At 41.5% G+C, this 18,935-nt stretch overlaps 3 protein-coding genes across 5 annotated transcripts; 2 read left to right on the top strand and 1 right to left on the bottom strand.

Moving 5' to 3' along the window:
• Positions 1 to 294: 294 nt before the first annotated feature.
• eif2ak1 (eukaryotic translation initiation factor 2-alpha kinase 1) lies at positions 295 to 11,340 on the bottom strand. Of its 2 annotated transcripts, none has more exons than XM_062378764.1 (15): positions 10,916 to 11,340; positions 8,710 to 8,877; positions 8,098 to 8,234; positions 7,976 to 8,010; positions 7,756 to 7,855; positions 7,583 to 7,663; positions 7,401 to 7,494; positions 7,099 to 7,141; positions 6,661 to 7,003; positions 5,890 to 5,998; positions 5,227 to 5,333; positions 1,730 to 1,841; positions 1,544 to 1,623; positions 865 to 1,098; positions 295 to 588 (listed from the first exon to the last, which is right to left on the bottom strand). In XM_062378764.1, the coding sequence occupies exons 1-15, from the start codon at positions 11,091 to 11,093 to the stop codon at positions 463 to 465; spliced, it is 1,947 nt and encodes a 648-aa protein (XP_062234748.1). In that variant the 5' UTR covers positions 11,094 to 11,340; the 3' UTR covers positions 295 to 462. The 2 variants fall into 2 exon arrangements, with proteins under 2 accessions (XP_062234748.1, XP_062234749.1); XM_062378765.1 differs by lacking the exon at positions 10,916 to 11,340 and adding an exon at positions 9,116 to 9,268.
• On the top strand, positions 2,465 to 5,233 carry LOC133931818 (ankyrin repeat domain-containing protein 61-like). The gene is made up of 5 exons (XM_062378766.1): positions 2,465 to 2,690; positions 3,018 to 3,103; positions 3,351 to 3,522; positions 3,860 to 4,060; positions 4,548 to 5,233. Exons 1-5 carry the CDS (start codon positions 2,508 to 2,510, stop codon positions 5,145 to 5,147), a joined length of 1,242 nt encoding a protein of 413 aa, XP_062234750.1. The 5' UTR covers positions 2,465 to 2,507; the 3' UTR covers positions 5,148 to 5,233.
• Positions 11,341 to 12,029: 689 nt separating the features above from the next.
• On the top strand, positions 12,030 to 18,068 carry pms2 (PMS1 homolog 2, mismatch repair system component). 2 transcript variants are annotated; one of them, XM_062378763.1, is made up of 15 exons: positions 12,030 to 12,212; positions 13,032 to 13,171; positions 13,576 to 13,662; positions 13,743 to 13,845; positions 13,932 to 14,115; positions 14,500 to 14,667; positions 14,882 to 14,979; positions 15,262 to 15,361; positions 15,451 to 15,535; positions 15,618 to 15,770; positions 15,921 to 16,743; positions 16,828 to 16,995; positions 17,080 to 17,180; positions 17,292 to 17,461; positions 17,683 to 18,068. In XM_062378763.1, the coding sequence occupies exons 1-15, from the start codon at positions 12,199 to 12,201 to the stop codon at positions 17,824 to 17,826; spliced, it is 2,538 nt and encodes an 845-aa protein (XP_062234747.1). In that variant the 5' UTR covers positions 12,030 to 12,198; the 3' UTR covers positions 17,827 to 18,068. The 2 variants fall into 2 exon arrangements, with proteins under 2 accessions (XP_062234747.1, XP_062234746.1); XM_062378762.1 differs by having other exon boundaries at positions 13,029 to 13,171.
• Positions 18,069 to 18,935: the final 867 nt, after the last annotated feature.

The raw sequence follows: 18,935 nt of genomic DNA, 5'->3' as shown, positions 1-18,935 counted from the left end.
GATCATCATATCTCTGCTGAAGAAAATAAATATTACTGGGTGCCCATAACTTGTCCTCTTGTAAAGTATGAAAGTAAAACATGTATAGAAATAAATGTGCTAATCCTGGTTAAATGAAAACTGGAATGGTTTGGGGAGTCCACAGCTTTTTCTTCTTCAGGATTAAAAAGCTAACATTTAAACACATTTGATTAATTCTGCTTAAGAGCGACTGTTTCACTTTCACTACATTCACGTCCAAGCATCATCACGATAAATAAAATAATCATATGATGTTTCTTCGAGATCCCAAAAGACGTAGCATAAATAGTTTTTTTATTGAACAGCTGAATGAAGATAAATAATTGCCTCCTTGCATCCAGGTGTAACTGACACACACACAAGCATGCACATCAACACACACTCATAGCACAGTGGTAACATGAATCAAGTTCTGTCAGTGTGGATATTGATTGTTAATGTTCAGGTGTTGTCCGACTCTGATCGACTGGATGTGACCTGTGAGATCTGAAGCTCACTGATCTGTCTCCTCAGCTTCAGGATCACCTCCTCCTGCTCTTCAACCCTCCTCTGCAAACCATGGATCACCTGAAGGATAAAGGATTATTTGTGATATGGTCAGGAACTTTCAGTGGGATCAAGTCTTCCGGGAGCCAACAATGAAACAAACTGCACTCTACCACACAGGAGTAGATACAATAAATCATTGTTACATAAAGATAAGTAACAATTCAATGTTATTTAAACTTTTTTCAATAACTCTTTAAAATCTTTGTAGATTTTATATTAGTAATGCCAAAATAATTTATTCAGAATACTGCATACAAATGCAGGGGTTAATTTTAAAGCTAAAAAGCTCTGTACCGTGTCTTTGGTGCAGAAGAGTTCGCTCTGTAGAAGCTGGCTGGCCGTGGGACGAACACTAGGCTCTTTACTCGTTAGCTTCATGATGTATTTCGTCAGGACGGGCCATCTCTGGCAAAAGGAGTCTGGGATTTTCCCCTCTTTCAGGTCCCCAAGGGTCCGGACCCTCTCCATCTCTGTCCCAAAGGGCTGGAATAGCTCGAGAGCCAGCACTCCAATACTGTACATGTCTGACTGGAAAACCCACAACAAATCAAATTTCATTTAAGTCATGAAAAGGATGAAGGTGTAACGACTAAATGATGAAGTTCAAAATGCTTTGAGTATAAAGCAATGATAAAACCTGTTTTACATGAAAAATAAAGTCGGAATTATTCATAGTTAAGCTGTTATAAGAAGATAGGATAACTCCTTTATTAGTCCCACAATTTGGACATTTTCAGTAATACAGCGGCAAGAGTCAAAAAAACATCCGTAAGTAATAAGTAACATGCAATACTTTAGTGTGAGGAATATTACAAAAAATATATAGAAATGTAGAAAAATATGAATGTAATTAAATTAGTATGTACAGCGTAAAGACAGGAAGAATTATATGCAGTTTGTGAATATATACAGTGAATGGATTGCACATGAATCGTGTGATATTGCACAGACAGATTATACTTTTACTGTTTACCTTTGAATCATAATTGGAGCCATTCAATTGTTCTGGTGCAGCATAGACGACTGTACCAACACCACCAGTGTGCGAATAACCTGCAAATTACACCACTCAGATGATTTATAAGCACACAGCACCATCTATTGGTTATATGAGGTACTACGCCATGAAAATGTGACAAGGCAATCGGAACATTGTTACCGCTGAGGGATGCAGTGCTTTTGTGTCCATCCGCTATTATTCTGCCACAGGCCAAACCAAAGTCCCCGATCCGAACATGACAGTCCTGAGCATGGAGGAAAATGTTCCTCGGCTGTGGGAAAGAACAAATTATAAATAAAGATGTTAAGATGCAATGTCTAAGATTTCCACATGTGTTATCCCACGGTTTCATGCAAGTATTGAGGGGCAAAATGAATACAATATTACATATCTAGAACATTTATATTTCTCCCTCTATGGCTCTATTGGGAAGATAGATGGTACAACACTGGGATGTAGATACTCAGCAAAAAATGAGAAGTGATTCTGGAAAAATGCACTTTATATTCTGTACTGCAAAATGATTGATTAAAATGCACTGTTAGCATTTACATAGTAATAATTGAAGAGCCACAAGCAAAGGTAAATACTTCAAAGGTGTCACCTTAGGAGTATTTACCTAGTCCCTGTACATGGCCCCCTTGCACACCAAGAACTTATCTTTGACAGGAAGGCCATGCATCTAAGTTAGACATCCAACTGTGAGACCAGAGTTGATTAAATCAGACGCAGCGAAAACCACCGAACGGAGTAAACGGAAGTTGCTGTTGAAAAAAATTACACACTGAAAAGGGAAGCAGTAGCAACTGCAAATTTAATCGTTCTTCCTTTCGAGAAATTAACGCCTGCAACAGCAAACTAGAATAACCAGATTCCGTTAACCACTCCCCTCCTGAAAGACTAAGCACAGACAGCAGGGAAGCTGCGATGTCTTGTCATGCTGGAGGAGCAGAGGGACCATGAAGACACGAGCAGTAACATGATTACGATTCACAATAATGAATTCTATACCGCTATTATGGATGAAGATGTGGGAAGTATTGAGGATATGGCAAAAAAGCACGGGCGCAACCTTCCCATCCAGGTACAAGTCGGTGAACCTGGGAACATTTTCTGGAAGGTAAATGCAACAACTTAGACTTTCTTTTGAAATTACTGACTCAGATAAAGTTTTGAAATGTGTTTAAACTTCCCTTCACAGAAAACATTCTCACATAGACCAAAACGCAGCAAGATATTTATCAAAATATCCAGAAATCTTGTACGTACGAGCATACAGAGAGATAAGGGTTATCATATAAATACCCTCAAATGTCGATACTGCAATGGGATCAGATTCTGACGGTAAAAGGAAACAGTATAAAAGGGAGTTGCTCATGTGGCATTACACCACAACATATCTTTGTTTTCCAGTTTTTTCACTTTGTCTTGACTTGTCTTGCCCCAGGGCCCCCCCCTTCACCTGGCTGCCTCTTACAGACGAGTAAAGAGCATGCAGAACCTGCTGTCATTAGGAGCAGACCCTGGCATCAGGTGTGGACACAAACACACACACAAACACACACACGGAAAGTCCATCAATATGTCAGGGTTGAATCAGGTGGTTTATTCATTGTTTATGCCTATTGTTTAGTAGGAAAATTAGGTAACTCAACTAAAGTTGATGAAATAACATTAAGTGAAACAATATGCACGCCATTCCCTGGCTGCTGTTATCTACTACAGTAGAAATCAACCATTTTCCGCTGCATCAGTTTTACTGACTCAGCCTCCGTCACAGGGACCAGCACGGTCGAACCACATTACACCGGGTGATGACCAGTTGGCCGCGTACCTCGACTCCTTGGACAAAACCAGATTCCAACTTCCAGAATGCTGTGATCGGCGCATGCAGGAAGGCAGAGGCCTGTCTACAGCTCCTCTGTGAGCATGGTGTGAACGTCAACGCAGAGGTGACTACTTTTTATGGTTGATAGCCCTAAATCAATACATTTGTGATTAAAGTTATGATTGGTCGATGTACCCGTCAGTCACTATCTGCCTGCACGCACCCTGCCACTGCTCTCATTGCACTTGACCAGAGTCTTCAGCCAAGGAGACGTACACCGTAACCTATATAAAGTTAAACCTGCTCTGGCTAGCATTACCAGGATGACCTATCCTAGCTTTAATCTCCTGTCAGCGAAATTCCTTGCCCAACATGGACAGAGTTAAATTCAATTGTTCAAAAAGTAATTTGCATTGGTGACTAAGTATTAAAGGGTGTTTTTTCTTTTGCTTCCTCTTTAGGTAGAGAGGGAGAGTCTGGAGACGGCTCTCCACCTATCAGTGCGCTATGCTGCTCTGTTTGCAGTCCAAACCCTCACCAGCCACGGTGCTGAGGTCGATGCCGTGAACAGCACCGGGATGACGCCCTTGCATATGGCCGCAGGGATCCTTCATAAGGACATCCTTGTTAACTTGATCAAACACGGAGCAGATATCAACAGGGTGTGTGTCGTTCCTTTGTTTGTTTTTGGCAGTTGTCGTTTGCTTATATTTTCACAATAAAACACAAAAGACCTTTATTGAAAGATTGAAAATAATAAACCAAATTCATTAAAGGAGCTTGTTACAGACAACATACAGTCTAATAGGCAGCTGATTTTGACAGATTTTTCTTCTGAGGTCAACTAAGAAAACAGAACTTATTAAAATATTTTGTACATTTACTTAATTAATATCAGAATACTCATCAATTTATTTAGTACACTGGATTATTTTATGTTTCAATGACTGCAACTTGCCATAGAGAAATAAAGATTAAATTGTTAAACACATCTGAATCAGATGATAATCTTGTTATGTTAATGTTTAAGAATGAAAAATGTTGTGATGTACTCCACCTGAGATAAAAGATAAAATCTCTAGCTAAAACAGATGCAAAAAGATTCTGCAGCTTAATTAAAAGTAATGTAAATTCTTGACTGTTTTCAAGGGGGTGAAGCACACAGGAAGCACAGCTTTACACCTAGCTGCTGTGGCAATGGCCATGAAGAGCGCTAAAACACTGGATGACGACATTAACTGCATTTCCGAGCTGCTGGAGCACGGGGCCAAGACCGACACAGAGAACAAGGCCGGACTAACACCTTTACAGGAGGCGTGCTGCATGGGCAATGAGGAGGTGGTGGACCTTCTGCTCAGGTACGGAGCAGACATCAACAAGCTGAGCCGAGCAGGGGAGAACTGTCTGTTTCTGTTCCTGAACCACAGGACCAACGTGAACAACAGCTCCCTGCTGGGGAAACTAATCAACCTGACATCCCCGCTCACCGTCTACAACCAAAAAGGTCTCCTTCCCTCAACCCTGACATTACCGTGTTTCTGCAAGCAGCGAGAACAGCTACTGAAACTCATTCAACAACCAAGAAGGCTTCAGGATATTTGTAAGAGTTGTATTTATTTAAAACATGTACAACGCAAGAAAGGGGAACTGACAAAAATGCTGCCCGAGAGGCTGTGGGACTTTGTCTTCAACTCCTGGGAGAACATACAGGACATCTCCTTTCTGACTGATGACGGACTCGTTAGGTAACAGCTAGAAACACAATTTAAATCTAAAAACAACACATATGAACAGATGCCCATAAAAAAAAAACATGAAAGCATCTTACCTTCAGGTCTCTGTGCATGATTCCTCTTGAGTGAATATACTCCACCCCTTCAAGTATGTTTCTCAACAGGCTGAGAGTTTGTTCAGTATCCACACATCCATACGGACCTGTCATAGAAGCCATGGGTCAAACGGACATTAAAACAAGTGAGACCTTCGCAGAACGACTGAGGTCACTTCTCCAGCAGGATTCATGTCTAATTCAGATTTGCCTGTTACTACTCTCATAGGAAGAAATGTCATAAATGGAGCCATTTGTTAATATACCGGGGTAGGAGTTTTTCTTGTGCATTTTATAAACATTTTCCCGAAGACAAATCTGCAAAAGGTTTAACCAGTTTATTATAGTGCAAACTTAACCAGGTGCTAGTCAAAGCATTTGCTTGACCACTATCATTATTTGATTATTAGTCATATTAATGACATGTTTATGGATAATAGTAAATAAATCCTCTTTTTGGACCCAGTTTTTGCATGTGTGTTCTTTGGGAGTATAGGCAGGAGAGCCGTTGAATCAGAGGTGATCAATTGAATTAAACTTTTGAGATTTGCTCCAATAGGGGCCGGTTCCCCCTTTTACGACTGCGTATTACTGCTTTTGGCTAGACAATTTTTAATTGTGTGCTTTTTAATAAATGTAATGCATAATGTCTTATACACTTACATTTGGAGGTTTGTTCTTCTTTGGGCTTATCATTTCTCTCAGATATCCAGTCCCTCAATGAGCGCTCACAAAGCTGCATTTGGATGTAGAGCATCAGTTGGAACTGCACCTGCAGATAAAGAGGAACTGTAACAGAGCACTTACCCTTTTAGGTGTATATTTCACTTCATCCCTTGTTCTGTATTTCAGACGTGAACTGAACTCTTGACAATCTCCTTAAATTTTCTGAAGGGGCTGTTTATGAAAACGCAAATGTCCGAGTCTGTTGCTCCTGCCAGACCTTGAGTGGGAACTCAGAATGAGACCATGGGAGAACACGGCAGGAGAGTAACCGGAGGAGGCACACTGAGTGAGCGGGCACGTTGATGAGGTTTCTAACATGCAACAGATTGAATACAAATAGAAGCCATACACATCACAAAAGTCCATGGCAAAAATGATGAATCGATTGTAATAAAAGATATTGTGTTCAGTCAAATTTAAATGTCAAATCATGACATAATAAGGCAGAGACCTCAAGTTTGTAGAGACAACAGTTCCCATACAGATGACGAGATTCAAAAGCTTTTGGTGAAACGGGCCAACGCTGGTGTCGATGTGCTGTAAACAATAATGTGTTCTCCTCAGTTGAATTAAACCATAATGTCCAGACACCATTGTGCGGATATTCTCCAGAGTTCATGTCTGAAAATGGCTTAAGAAACATGGGTGTTGTAAAATTATGTTTATCTCTCATGTAGTTGGTCTAATGCCTGAGTGAGAAGCTCCTACCTCTGTAGAAGTTGGGAATCCATCAGCCCACTGTTCGTCGATGCAGGACTTGTCGTTCAGCTCAATCCTACCAGACTCCTCCTCTAACAGTTCGGAGCTGTCCCAACCCATGGCTGGACATTTGGAGCTCTTTATGGGACCTTTTTGCCCCAGAAAGACACAGGGGACGTAGTTCTCCGGGATGCGGCGCATCGTCTGGGGACGCACCACCTGGCCCTTCTCTTGGGCTGGACCGAGAGCTTTGACAGACGGGGTCTCACTCTGTGAAACTTTGTCACATGCAGCTGCATCTGTTGATGCTTGAGTGAGGCTTCGAAAAACTATAGACAAGCTGTCATCAGAACTGCAAAAAAAGAGTTTCAGGTTATTGAGCACTATTAAAAAGTCATCAGCAAGATTTATAAGATTGGTTGGTGATAATGTTTACACTGATCTTACTTGTCCTCTAGTTCAGGTGAATCCAGTTCAGGCAGGAGAGACTCTGTAACAAAGACAGTTCACACAAAGTTTGACTGGTGCACTGATTCTCAACCTGGGGGTTGTGAGATACATGAGATTGATATGAGAGAATTTCTGGGGTAGTCACAAGATAATTTTGGGGGGTTGTGTGTACCAGCCTGATCATACTGATGGGTGATGACTCGAGGTAAAGAACCACTGATGATACAGTCTTATCATTCACCAGTATGTCGTTGAACTTCAGCCGAACACACGTTGCCGGGCAGCACTTAAATACTCACGTGGTGCAAGCTGAACATGTTCCATCCATGCAGTGTGATAGCCCACAACATTTACATGCTGCAAGCTGGACAACACTTTGACCTCCCTAAGGACCTACAGGCAAGAAGAAAACAAACATTTAAACATGTTATAATGGGTGTGTTACATCTCTGCTGCTGCTGATGAAATACCGACCACCCACCTTCATGCAGTCATCTTTTGAGACTTTTCTGATGAGAATTTTCTTCACAGCATAAAATTGTCCATCAAGTTTGTTCCTAACCTGCAAGATCATCAAGATAACATGAGTGTGAACTCATGTCTTATAGGGGAGATGGGCCGGAGGAATTGTGTGGATTAGAACAAAGTAAATACCTTAAAAACGTTTCCATATGATCCTTTCCCAAGCCTAAAGAGTTGTTCAAACTCACTGAGATACCGCGACGTCTGGGCTTGAAAAAGTCCATCCTTAAGTCTGCAGGAGGGAAAACAAAACGTCTTATATAACACTTAACTAAAAACAAACCTCATTACATAATAATTAAATACTTCTTGGAGGCAACTCAACATCTGAATGACACCAAATGCACCTTACCTTACAGGAAGATTATACGTGTTTGTGCCAAGACCCTTTAAAATAGAGGAAACACAATATGTTGACATTGGAAAACAAACACTGAGAGAGTACTGGCAGCTTTTTAAGACATGTCCGGTTACCTGTGGGTACATTGAGGAGTTGGCAGCGTTGAGCAGCTCAGTGAAGGCCCGGTTGTGCTGCAGTCGGATGGTGCTGAACTCGTCACTTATGGCCAGAGGTGAGAGGAGTTTCAAGGCGGCTAAATGCTGGCCAATGACTGTCAGAGGGACGACAGGATTATTTGTGAATGAATTTGCAATGGAGCCCAACAGTGACGGCCCAGTTTTAGAGCCCACTTATGTTTTCCGGGGGGAAGATTTCCCGTTCATATTTCTCCATTGATGTTTCAGATAATCCCTATAAGGCCTACCAGCTGAGGCCATTCAAAGATGGATCATGACAATAAAACATATGATTTGGTGTAAAAATATATTGGAAATCAGAAAAGTAGGTAAATGTACCGTGTATAAAATTATTTTTGGAGGGAAGGAACGACGCATTCCATTAACCATTGCGAATGATCCTTTTTCCAATGACTTTCAGTGCTACAGCTTGAATTTAACCTTGTTAATTTAACACTGAACAATCGGATTACCAACAAGGTCTTTGCAGTTGTGGTAAACATAGATATATAGATATAGGGACTAGTCATGCATTTATTTTTTTAACCAGTGTTATTGCTCTGTGATTACCTTTGAACAGCCTATGTGAGCGTGTTGGATTCCTCTCGTAGAAGAAGCACAGCTGCTCCAGAAGAGAGCCCAGGAGAAGGTGGTTGGGGATCGCAGAGGCAAACTCTTGGATGGACGGGTAATGTCTTCCTGCCATTAACACCTCATGGTTATTATCTGTGTCAGAAGCTGAGTATTGAAAATAGAGGAGGAGAAGGAAGCAGTTTAGAATTACTATTTTTTAAATTTACAGTTTTGATATGATTCTTTGTTCAGTTTCTCTTTGGCATAATTGTTACTAATAAAACACCCCCTCAATATACGCAAATGAAATATTGTAGCGCCAAAACAGGATTTAGATCATGTTATTTTGTTCAAATTTCAATCAAATCAAATATTCATACATACAGAATTGCAACTGTCTTACCTTCTTCAATAACTTTTGCAATCATTTCAACAATCCCTTTTTCTTGTAGGTCCATTTTCCTGTATAAAACCCTTTTGGTGCTATATTCAAGACTCAGAGCTGTACTATTGAATAATCCTATTCCCCTCCAAGTCCCAAAATGAACTCATCTTGATTAAACAGAAGGGGGTGTCAACAGCAGTAACGCTTATCTGCCTGGTCCAGCGGACACCATCCTCCTCCACCTACCGTACTCTGTAAACACACCACCCAGCTAAGACACTTGGTCACTGTGACAGGACACGTTTTCATGTCAGCGTCATCATACTGCAGGATGTGTGGAGTAGCCAGTCTTGGCTTGCTTTAGAGTTAACCTTTTATTCTGATGATGTTACTGGACCCATGCAAATGTATCTGTCAACTGCAAGTAGGTTTAAGGGTAATGGGGGTATTCCACCGGTTTTACATGTGAAGGGTCAATTAACTTGTCGTTACTAATCAAACTATGAAAACAGGCTGCACCAAGTTGTGGAGGCACTGGGCTAGACCTTCTCTTCCCCAAAAAGAGGAAGAGAGAGTCTAATGGAAGCAATTTTCCAGAGTCAATTTGGGAAATGATCCACCCATTTTGAAACGCGACTCATATTTGGAAACAACTAAAATGGAAATCAGTAGATTGCATACTTCTGCCAGGCCCCAACAGTCCCCTTCAAATACATGCCTGTTTTTTTACCATCGAGTTCCATGAATTATTTATTGAGAAACTCAAAAAAATGCTCTAAAAAATATCGTATTTGGCAATATTAAAGAAAAATTATTGCTGTTATGGAACATTTGAATGGAGATTATTCCTACAATGTCCAATCAATGTTCATCGGAGGGGGCTTTAAACATGAATAGTTTGCAGTTTGTGTAAAACAAATAAACAGAGGCTTATGTAGAATGGATGACAGCCTCAAGCTCGGTGAGGGGCTAAAACATATGTGCATGGAAATGCATTTAGTCAACCTGATTTGTAATAATAACAATCACCGCAAAAGTAGTAAAACAGGGACACACTTAATAGTACAAACATGGCTGTGTTAGAATATCCGAGCTCTTCAGGTTTACCTGGACAAGCTGAGGGATCATTGTCTCTGTTGTTTTCAGAATATAACAAACTGACGAGCATTTTTGGCAAAACTCCACAAACCAAAGTTGAGCCTGACGAGTTAAAGGTTCAGTGTGTAGAATTTGGTGGTGCAGCTGAAACATCCTCATCCTCCTCTCTCTCTCCCCCCTCCAAAACATGACAGAGAACCTGTGGTAGCTGCAGTTGTCATAACATCTCAAAGGGCGTTTAGTTTGTCCAATACAGCAAAAAACATGGCGGCCTCCGTAGAGAGGACCCGCTCCCATTGTAAATACAAAGCAGTTAGAGAAAACAACAATTCGTACACTTTAGATGAAACATACTAGTAAAAACATTTCCAAGATTTTTTTACGATCGATTTCCTTTCACCTTAATCTTAGACACTTAACCCATAAATGGTCGCCATGTGGACACATGTTAAACTTTTGCTAATACAGCTACCGAGTGTAGATGATCCTGGTTTATCAGGATGAAAGCACATACATCAAAACGTAATTCGAGTTATTTGGTGGTAAGTAGCTGGAGTGATACTGGGATGAGCCCATAACTGTTAACATGACGTATTATTGTGTAACGAGGGCCTTGTACCAGTTCATGCAGGTCAAAGTTGTATTTGCTGGTCTAACAGAGGGATGTCTGTAACCGACATTTAGCGATTTTACAGTGGAAGAAGAAGAACAGATGCTTACTGTCAAACAGGACTTCTTCTTCCCCGTCCTCTTCCCTCGCCCAACTCTCCATGCTAACGTTAGCTTTAGCTCCATGTCTCCCGGCGGCTCTCAGCTTGTATCGGACTAAAATGTTGCTGCTGCTGCTGAAACTCTCCTCCGAGCGCAGCGCGCCGGTGTTGGGTGTCGAGCCGAACATGTCTGAACGCGAATCACGGTGGTTTGACAACACACATATAAAAAGATAGTTAAAAAAACAAACGCTGCCCAGCTCACAACAACTACCCCATACCTGCACTGTGACAAGCACAAGGTACAAGTGAGCTTCTCAACGGTTTAGTAAACCATCAGAAAAGCTAAAGCCCCTCATATGTCAAAGCCATGCCGAGGACTGCCATGATTAACAGACCGGGGATGGTCTACAAATAACCGACAGCGACTTAATATTACCATATAATGGAACATGTTGCATTTGTAGGTACAACGTGAAATCTACATTCATAAACTGGGTTGTGTTTTATCAGAAACAAAAATCTACAGCTTAAAGTGAGTGAGGACGAAGCTGCAGCAAACAAGTTATTCGTTTTTGTAAAATGTGAGAGGTTTGCACACGGGTCCTAACATCTCGACAGGTCAAAGCGGTGCGTTCACGTGCGTATCGGAAGATCCCTGCTCGTTTTGTGAAGACCTGTTTATGTGCTTTCATAGTGTCTAGAAATAAAACAACGAGGAGAAACTACATTTGTTAAGGTTTCGTGTTTAGGGTGTTTAAAAAACACTCTGATATCTAGTTACAATATTTGCATGATAATAAAGAGTTACTATAGAGCTGTTCTTCCGACTTGATGTGGAGTTCAAGTTAATTTTCATATTGGTCACTCATTTTACCGACTAGTCCAATAGTGCATGAATGCACCAAAATCTGATGATGAAATGTTGCAAAGTTTGCAGCCACACTTTCGATACATTTGTAATTAATTCATGTTGAGCGATATCATTATTATTACGTTATCATCGTGCATACGTTTAAGTTTTATCTTTTAAACACCAACCATTTATTTTAAGTCTATTTTAAATTTGTACATTTGATGGTGGAAACTGCTGCTCGTAAAATCTGCTCTCGAACCCTCACGTATTTACAACACGGTGTCGTGAAGCCGCTCTTCCCTCCAACACTGAAAACAGACATTGTTTACACTTGTGTGGACGGACAAGTGTTAATATTGGTCTGTTAACGTGTCAGCGAATGTCACATGTGAACAAATTAATGAATTCCTCCCCATCAAGCCTCCCGGACTCTGACGATGTCTGATACTTGGTAAGTTTGCTACTATTCATCCAGTTCGCCTGCAGGTGTTGGTTTTCTTACACTGGACATCACACGTCAAACACTTATTACATTTCAGGCTTCAGGCATCACACAAACTTCCAATTTGGCGCTTTTTAGACGCAGATCCACTCTTTTAACCTGTTTCATGCAAACCCTGCATCTCTGTCCTGACTGTATGCAACCTCCATGGTTTCTAACCAGGACACTGACCCCCCCACAATCATCATTAACTCACCACAGGTCAAACAATGCAAAGTTTGAGGGGCTGGTAACATTAGACCCTGACAGATCTGGATTGTTGGGTTCTGATGCCGATACCGAGATAATGTGGACGATCCATCATACCGAACATATTATATCCTGTCAAATATGTTAAAGATAAATGCTGTCTGGAATGTGGGACAAAAAATAAACCTTAATTTGCTTTGGAAAACGATCAGGAGTAGAGCCACACTGATTTTATTGGGGGTTGATTCTGATACTAATATTAGGGCGTTAAAAGAATTTCGATACAAATATATCTGCCTCTATACTATGTATATATATATATATATGACAAAAAATATTTGGCAATGATTTCTCAGATATCTTTGTCAAACCTATATTACAAATTAATGTAATCGGGGCATAATATTTACACTACAACCATAAACTCTATTGTGAACAGTTGTAAATATAACCCCCACAAACACAAACCAATATATAGATCTTGATTTAAGTAACATTATTTTTCTCACTAAAGGTCGAGATCAATGCACATTGTCTTTCATTAATTATTCACCATTGTTATTGTCTGTTTCTCAGCAGCTCTGAACCTGCAGGAGCCATCAAGGCTATTGACAAGCACTCAGTGCATCAGATCTGCTCAGGACAGGTGGTGCTGACTCTGGCCACAGCCGTGAAAGAGCTGGTGGAAAACAGCATTGATGCAGGAGCCACAAACATTGGTAAGAAAATATATTCTCTGTTTTTCTTTTCCTTCCAAAGGGGACTTCAATTATCTCTCTTTAAAAAATAAAAGCAGAAACTGATACTTGGGTTTTCTGACAGATAGGGTTTTGATCGAACACAGAGCATTAGAGAATAAGTGTGAACCCTATCAAAGTAATTGTTCTACTTTTGGCAAGATAACTTTTTTTATTACAGTGCTGTACATATCTATATTAGAACGTTTCCAGTATCAGGTTTCAGCTTTGCAGAGCAAATTTAAAAAATTGTAAATCCATTGAAAAGATATGGTTCTGATCACTCAACAGTTGTTACTGTGCTGTATGAGGATTTATCAGCATTTAGGATTGTGATCGCTTGCAATTGCTGTGTTTCCCACGTTTCACATTGCTGCATGTTCCAGATGTGAAGCTGAAGGAGTGCGGTGCTGAACAAGTGGAAGTGTCAGACAATGGCAAAGGTGTGGAGGAGGCCAACTTTGAAGCACTGAGTAAGTGTCAGCTTTGTATGTTCACTCCGTTGGATGAGTGCTACCTGTTCATTTTGGCGAAACCTCCTCTGTCTCCACAGCACTGAAGCATCACACGTCAAAGCTCAAGGATTTCTCCGATCTCATCCACGTGGAGACGTTTGGCTTCAGAGGTGAAGCGCTCAGCTCTCTGTGTGCTCTGAGGTAAAACATTTCCACAGACGTGCAAATTCGGCACATAAGCTCAAACTACTCGCCACCTCATTAGCCCCCAACTCCTTGTCCCCTAGTGACCTGAGTGTGGTGACATGCCATGAGTCCAGCCAGGTGGGGACCAAGCTGGTGTTTGACCACAAAGGCCACGTGGTGCAGCGGACTCCCCATCCCCGTCAGCCAGGCACCACAGTCAGCCTGCAGCAGCTCTTCTACACCCTGCCTGTTCGGCACAAAGAGTTCCAACGCAATATAAAGAAGGTCAGTCATTAAAGGACCATTCAGATGATTCAACGTGTTTGAGCCCATCTTCTACGTTTTACCTACATTTCATTTTGTACATACATTTCATTTTTTTAAATGCGATTTATCAAGTATATCAGTTTAAATGTTCCGAGTGATTGCTCATCCTTTAGACTTTGCATTTTTAAACCATAAATTAACCACTGGGGTTTAAGACATTCTAGGGGCAAACACATAAAAAACATCAAAATTCTTCTCTCAGTACCCATTATAACCTGTAATATATAGTTTAAGGCATTTCATAATGTTTTTTCATTTAGTCTTTTGGATTTATCGATTTTGAAATGATTGCATATGTCCTTCGTATTTGATCCTAAAGTTTCCATCGCTTTGCATTTTCAGGAGTACACCAAAATGATCCATGTCCTGCAGTCGTACTGTATCATCTCCACAGGAGTGCGCATCACCTGCTCCAACCAAAATGAGAAGGGGAAACGCAGCACGGTGCTGAGCACCAGCGGAAGCCACAGCATGAGAGACAACATCGGAGCCATATATGGACCAAAACAGGTTGGAATGTTGGTTTGACATTTGTCTTGATTATAATGTTTAACTTCTATGGAAGGCAACCATGTTTTTACCAAACTGTTGCTGATGTGTGATTAAAACTGGTTTGCTTGTAGTTAATATATTGCAGAGTAATGGGATTTCTGGAATCCCCCTTAGAAACTAAAATTGATTGGAAATGTGTTTTTTTGTTTTTCTATGGTTTTGTGTACTGCAGCTCCAGAGTCTCCTCTCTTTTCAACAACTTTCCCCTGCAGAAAATATTATTGAAGAATATGGACTGACAGATGCAGATCTTCCCAAACAGCTTTTCAAGTAAGTAGCCCTATTGCAAGGAAGTCCTGTGTCCTTCGCTGTGGTTTAAAAAACTAAAGCCACCAAATGTCCAGAACATTCAGGCGAGGAGTGACGCCTGGGTAGAGCATGCAGGAGGCAGAACATGACGTATACATTTAGCTGCAGATATGAGTTGTTTTTGTTTACATCACATAAACCCCAGTATCGGATCTTGAAGCTCTTTCCAAATTTTCCATCTTCGTCTGTGTCTTCCACGTGGATGGAACCATCTTGTTTCAATGAAAATCTGTGTTTTGGCAGCATCACAGGGTTTGTGTCACGCGGGGACCATGGCGTCGGGAGAAGCGCCACAGACAGACAGTACTTTTTTATTAACAACCGACCATGTGATCCCCTCAAGGTAATTCCGGTGCAGTGGGTTTACTGGGAAATTTAAAGGTGATGATTCCCTTATTTCAGCCTGAACTGTGGATGTCCTTCAACTTGCAGGTGACCAAAGTTGTGAATGAAGTGTATCACATGTATAACAGACATCAGTATCCATTTGTGGCCTTGAACATAGCCGTCGCCTCAGGTAAGACAATTTAATTATATAAAGATTCTATTTTTTAAATGCACAGTTGGTGTTTTCTAAAACCTGAGTTTTGTTATTTCAGATTGTGTGGATGTGAACGTAACCCCAGACAAACGACAGATTCTACTTCAGGAGGAAAAGCTGTTGCTGGCTATTCTAAAGACCTCTCTCATCAGCATGTATGAGGCTGGGGTCAATAAGATCAGTCTGAACTATATGCACATGCCCAGAACCAGTAAGAACAATGCATTATATGTTGCCCGTATATCTACAGTAATGTTCTCACATTACAGCAGAATAAAATCATTTTCAAGGATAATTCTCTGTCGACCTTTCCACCACAGTGCTTTTATTTTGAAATGTTTTTTCTGTCAACTATCTGCAGATGCAACATTGGATGTATGTCCAGTGGTCCAATCTAATGAGAACGTGCCACAACCTGCAGAATCCATGGAACCAGCGATTCAGAGGCCAAAGTCCTCGTTGAACCTGGCCACCCTGAAAGCTGCGTTTTCAAGTCATCACAGCTCCAGTTCTGGGAGCAAATTAAACACGTCAAAAGCAGCCGGCAGCCGCCCAGCACAGACAACTCTGCAGTCGTTTTTAAATTGTTCTGTAAAACCTTCTGCTTCCAGCCCAAGTGTGAAATCTCCTTTGAAACCTGCTAAAGATCTCGCTGAATGTTCCTCAGTGGGAAAATCGGCACTTGAAGGATTCAGATACAGACAGATATCGTGTGGGGACGCAGACCACGACAAAGACAGTGCTGTGTCCACTACAGCAGTCCCAGACGGTCGGTGTTCTGGCCTGGAGGTCAGTTCTCTGGAAGAATTAGAAGAAACAGCAATCAATAGTCCGAATGGTCCTGAAGCCCCAGCGTTACAAACTGAGCCGTGCACTTTAGGAGAGGACATTGCTTTGAGCCCGGATGCCAAGAGGGCCAGGAAAGAGAATACAGCCGTCAAACCCAACAGTTTCTCAAACTGTTCTGTGGGACCAGCTTCCACCACAGTGGATGCTCCAGGCTGCGTACAGAGGAGGACGGTGCCTCTGCAGTTCTCTCTACAAGAGCTTGAAGGGAAGTTAAAGAGGATACAGGAGCGGCAGAGGCAGAACGTGGCTGAGGAGCTACGCTACAGGCGCTTCCGGGCCAAGATCAACCCTGGAGAAAACCAAAGTGCAGAGGACGAGCTGAGCAAGGAGATCAGGTAGAATCCTTCTTCTTGACTATAACTATACTTCTACACTGTTTTTTACCCAACACTAAACCGTCTGCACTTTCAAATCGACAGTAAAGACATGTTCAAAGAGATGGAGATCGTCGGTCAGTTTAACCTGGGCTTCATTATCACCAAACTCAACTCGGACCTCTTCATGGTTGACCAACACGCCACAGATGAGAAGTACAACTTTGAGATGCTGCAGCAGCACACGGTGCTCCAAGGACAGAAACTCATCGCGTAAGGATCTATTAGTGTTCGTCGTTGACATTAATCTTCAAGCAGTATGATTTTAGCTGGTCAGTGATTGATTTGTGTTTGCAGCCCTCAGAAACTTCACCTCACTGCAGTCAGCGAGAACATACTCTTGGAGAACATTGAGATTTTCAGAAAGAACGGCTTTGAGTTTCTGGTTGAGGAGGACGGTATAAATGTTTTGTTCTGATATCACAGATTAACCCTTTCAATTTGGTCTCATACTTGACGTTTGACTTTTCATAATTACGTCCAAACGTGGTTTTTCATTGTGACTGTAGCTCAGGTGATGGAGAGGGTGAAGCTGCTGTCTCTGCCCACCAGTAAGAACTGGACGTTCGGTCCAGCCGACATCGAGGAGCTGGTCTTCATGTTGAGCGACAGCCCAGGAGTCATGTGTCGGCCATCCAGAGTCCGACAGATGTTTGCCTCCAGATCATGTCGCAAATCTGTGAGTTTATGCAGATAATAAACAGACAGTGTGTATGATTAAAAATGTGTGCTTCTGATTTAGACTTGTGTTCTATAATATTGTTAGATGGAATGAAAAAGTCAACATGCACTTCTCAAGGAACCAAACTGGAAAACAAATGGCTGTGTGGCAGATCAAATAAAGAGAAGATTCGATTGTTTCCTCAGAGATAATGGATTGTTTTTTATGTGTGTGTTCAGATCATGATCGGCACAGCTCTGAGTGTCAGCGAGATGAAGAAGCTGGTGGTTCATATGGGGGAAATCGAGCATCCGTGGAACTGTCCTCACGGCAGACCCACCATGAGACACCTCATCAACCTGGACATCATCTCACAAGACTGACCAGAATGACGAGGAAGGAACAGACTGAACGCAGTCATTTCACTCCAGTTTATCCCTGTTCAGCCTCCCCCTCACTGACGCACTGAAGACCTGAGTCCAAACTATAGATATTGTAAATCAGTTTTATTCAAATGCTTTGTATTCCCAGATTTCCTGTGTTTGATCCGTGTTTTTGTATATATTATGTGTATTTTACGCCACAGAAATAATTGTTTTTTATAAAATAAACAACATATATTCTTGGTGTTGCCTCGTTTTGTTAAATGATGAAAATGTCCTCTTTTACACTTTTTTAATTGGGTTCCAGTGTTATCATACATATATAGGCATATATATGATTACATATCATATAGCTGACGCTCTGATCTAAAGCAGCTTACAATAAGTGCATTCAACCATGAGGGTACAAACCCAGAACAGCAAGAATCATGTTAGTAAGTAATCAAGTAAGCTTCAAAAAGTCCAAACCACAAAGTTCTACATGTAAGTGCAACATTATTAGACCATCATCTTCTATCGCACCCCCCCCCCCCCCCCCCATGTAGGCTTTATATATATAAAGCCTACATGGGGGGGGGCGTATACAGGCTTGCGTGGGTCAGTCACCTGTGAAGACCAGCATCATTTACCCCTGAAACAGCGCGGAGAAATGCGCTCCCTGGGCCACAGGGATGAGCCAGCCCCACGCCACTACACTGCCATGGGTGGAACCAGGACACCAGTGGACACAGGAGCTGGGTCAGGCTGTCGTGTTGGCAGGACTTCAACCACCTATTCATTGCACAATACCTAATGCTATGTTAATTTAAAAACAAAAATGAACCATAACCATTTAAAATTAAATCTATTATTTTTTAATTAAATTAAAGGGGACATATTATGAAAATTCCACTTTTGTAGTGCTTCTACACATTATTTTGGGTATCTGGCATGTCTACCGTCCAAAAAACTCTGGAAAAAAACAACTCCCGCGATTTGTTGTGGTTCCTCTATTTCAGAAACGATATGCTAGAGTGCGTCCAATGGAATTACGACCGAAATAGACGTCATAGTCGCAACATGCCCATGCCCCCATAGATCTATGCACTCCCCCACTACCACTCGACCCA

This window comes from Platichthys flesus, chromosome 20 (assembly GCF_949316205.1).
Source record: "Platichthys flesus chromosome 20, fPlaFle2.1, whole genome shotgun sequence".
NCBI lineage: Eukaryota > Metazoa > Chordata > Actinopteri > Pleuronectiformes > Pleuronectidae > Platichthys > Platichthys flesus.
Note: the sequence above shows the minus strand (reverse complement) of the source record. Positions and strands in the feature narration are given on the sequence as shown.

Bases quoted from the DNA above. Each gene is read 5' to 3' on its own strand.
- LOC133931818 (XM_062378766.1), top strand. From the start codon at position 2,508: ATGCTGGAGGAGCAGAGGGACCATGAAGACACGAGCAGTAACATGATT. The intron at 3,104-3,350 runs GTGTGGACACAA...CCTCCGTCACAG, and splicing joins GGAGCAGACCCTGGCATCAG to GGACCAGCACGGTCGAACCA. The intron at 4,061-4,547 runs GTGTGTGTCGTT...ACTGTTTTCAAG, and splicing joins ACGGAGCAGATATCAACAGG to GGGGTGAAGCACACAGGAAG.
- eif2ak1 (XM_062378764.1), bottom strand. From the start codon at position 11,093: ATGTTCGGCTCGACACCCAACACCGGCGCGCTGCGCTCGGAGGAGAGT. The intron at 1,624-1,729 runs GTAACAATGTTC...TGTAATTTGCAG, and splicing joins AAGCACTGCATCCCTCAGCG to GTTATTCGCACACTGGTGGT. The intron at 1,099-1,543 runs GTAAACAGTAAA...TGGGTTTTCCAG, and splicing joins GCTCCAATTATGATTCAAAG to TCAGACATGTACAGTATTGG.
- pms2 (XM_062378762.1), top strand. The intron at 13,172-13,575 runs GTAAGAAAATAT...TGCATGTTCCAG, and splicing joins TGCAGGAGCCACAAACATTG to ATGTGAAGCTGAAGGAGTGC. The intron at 15,536-15,617 runs GTAAGACAATTT...TTGTTATTTCAG, and splicing joins GAACATAGCCGTCGCCTCAG to ATTGTGTGGATGTGAACGTA.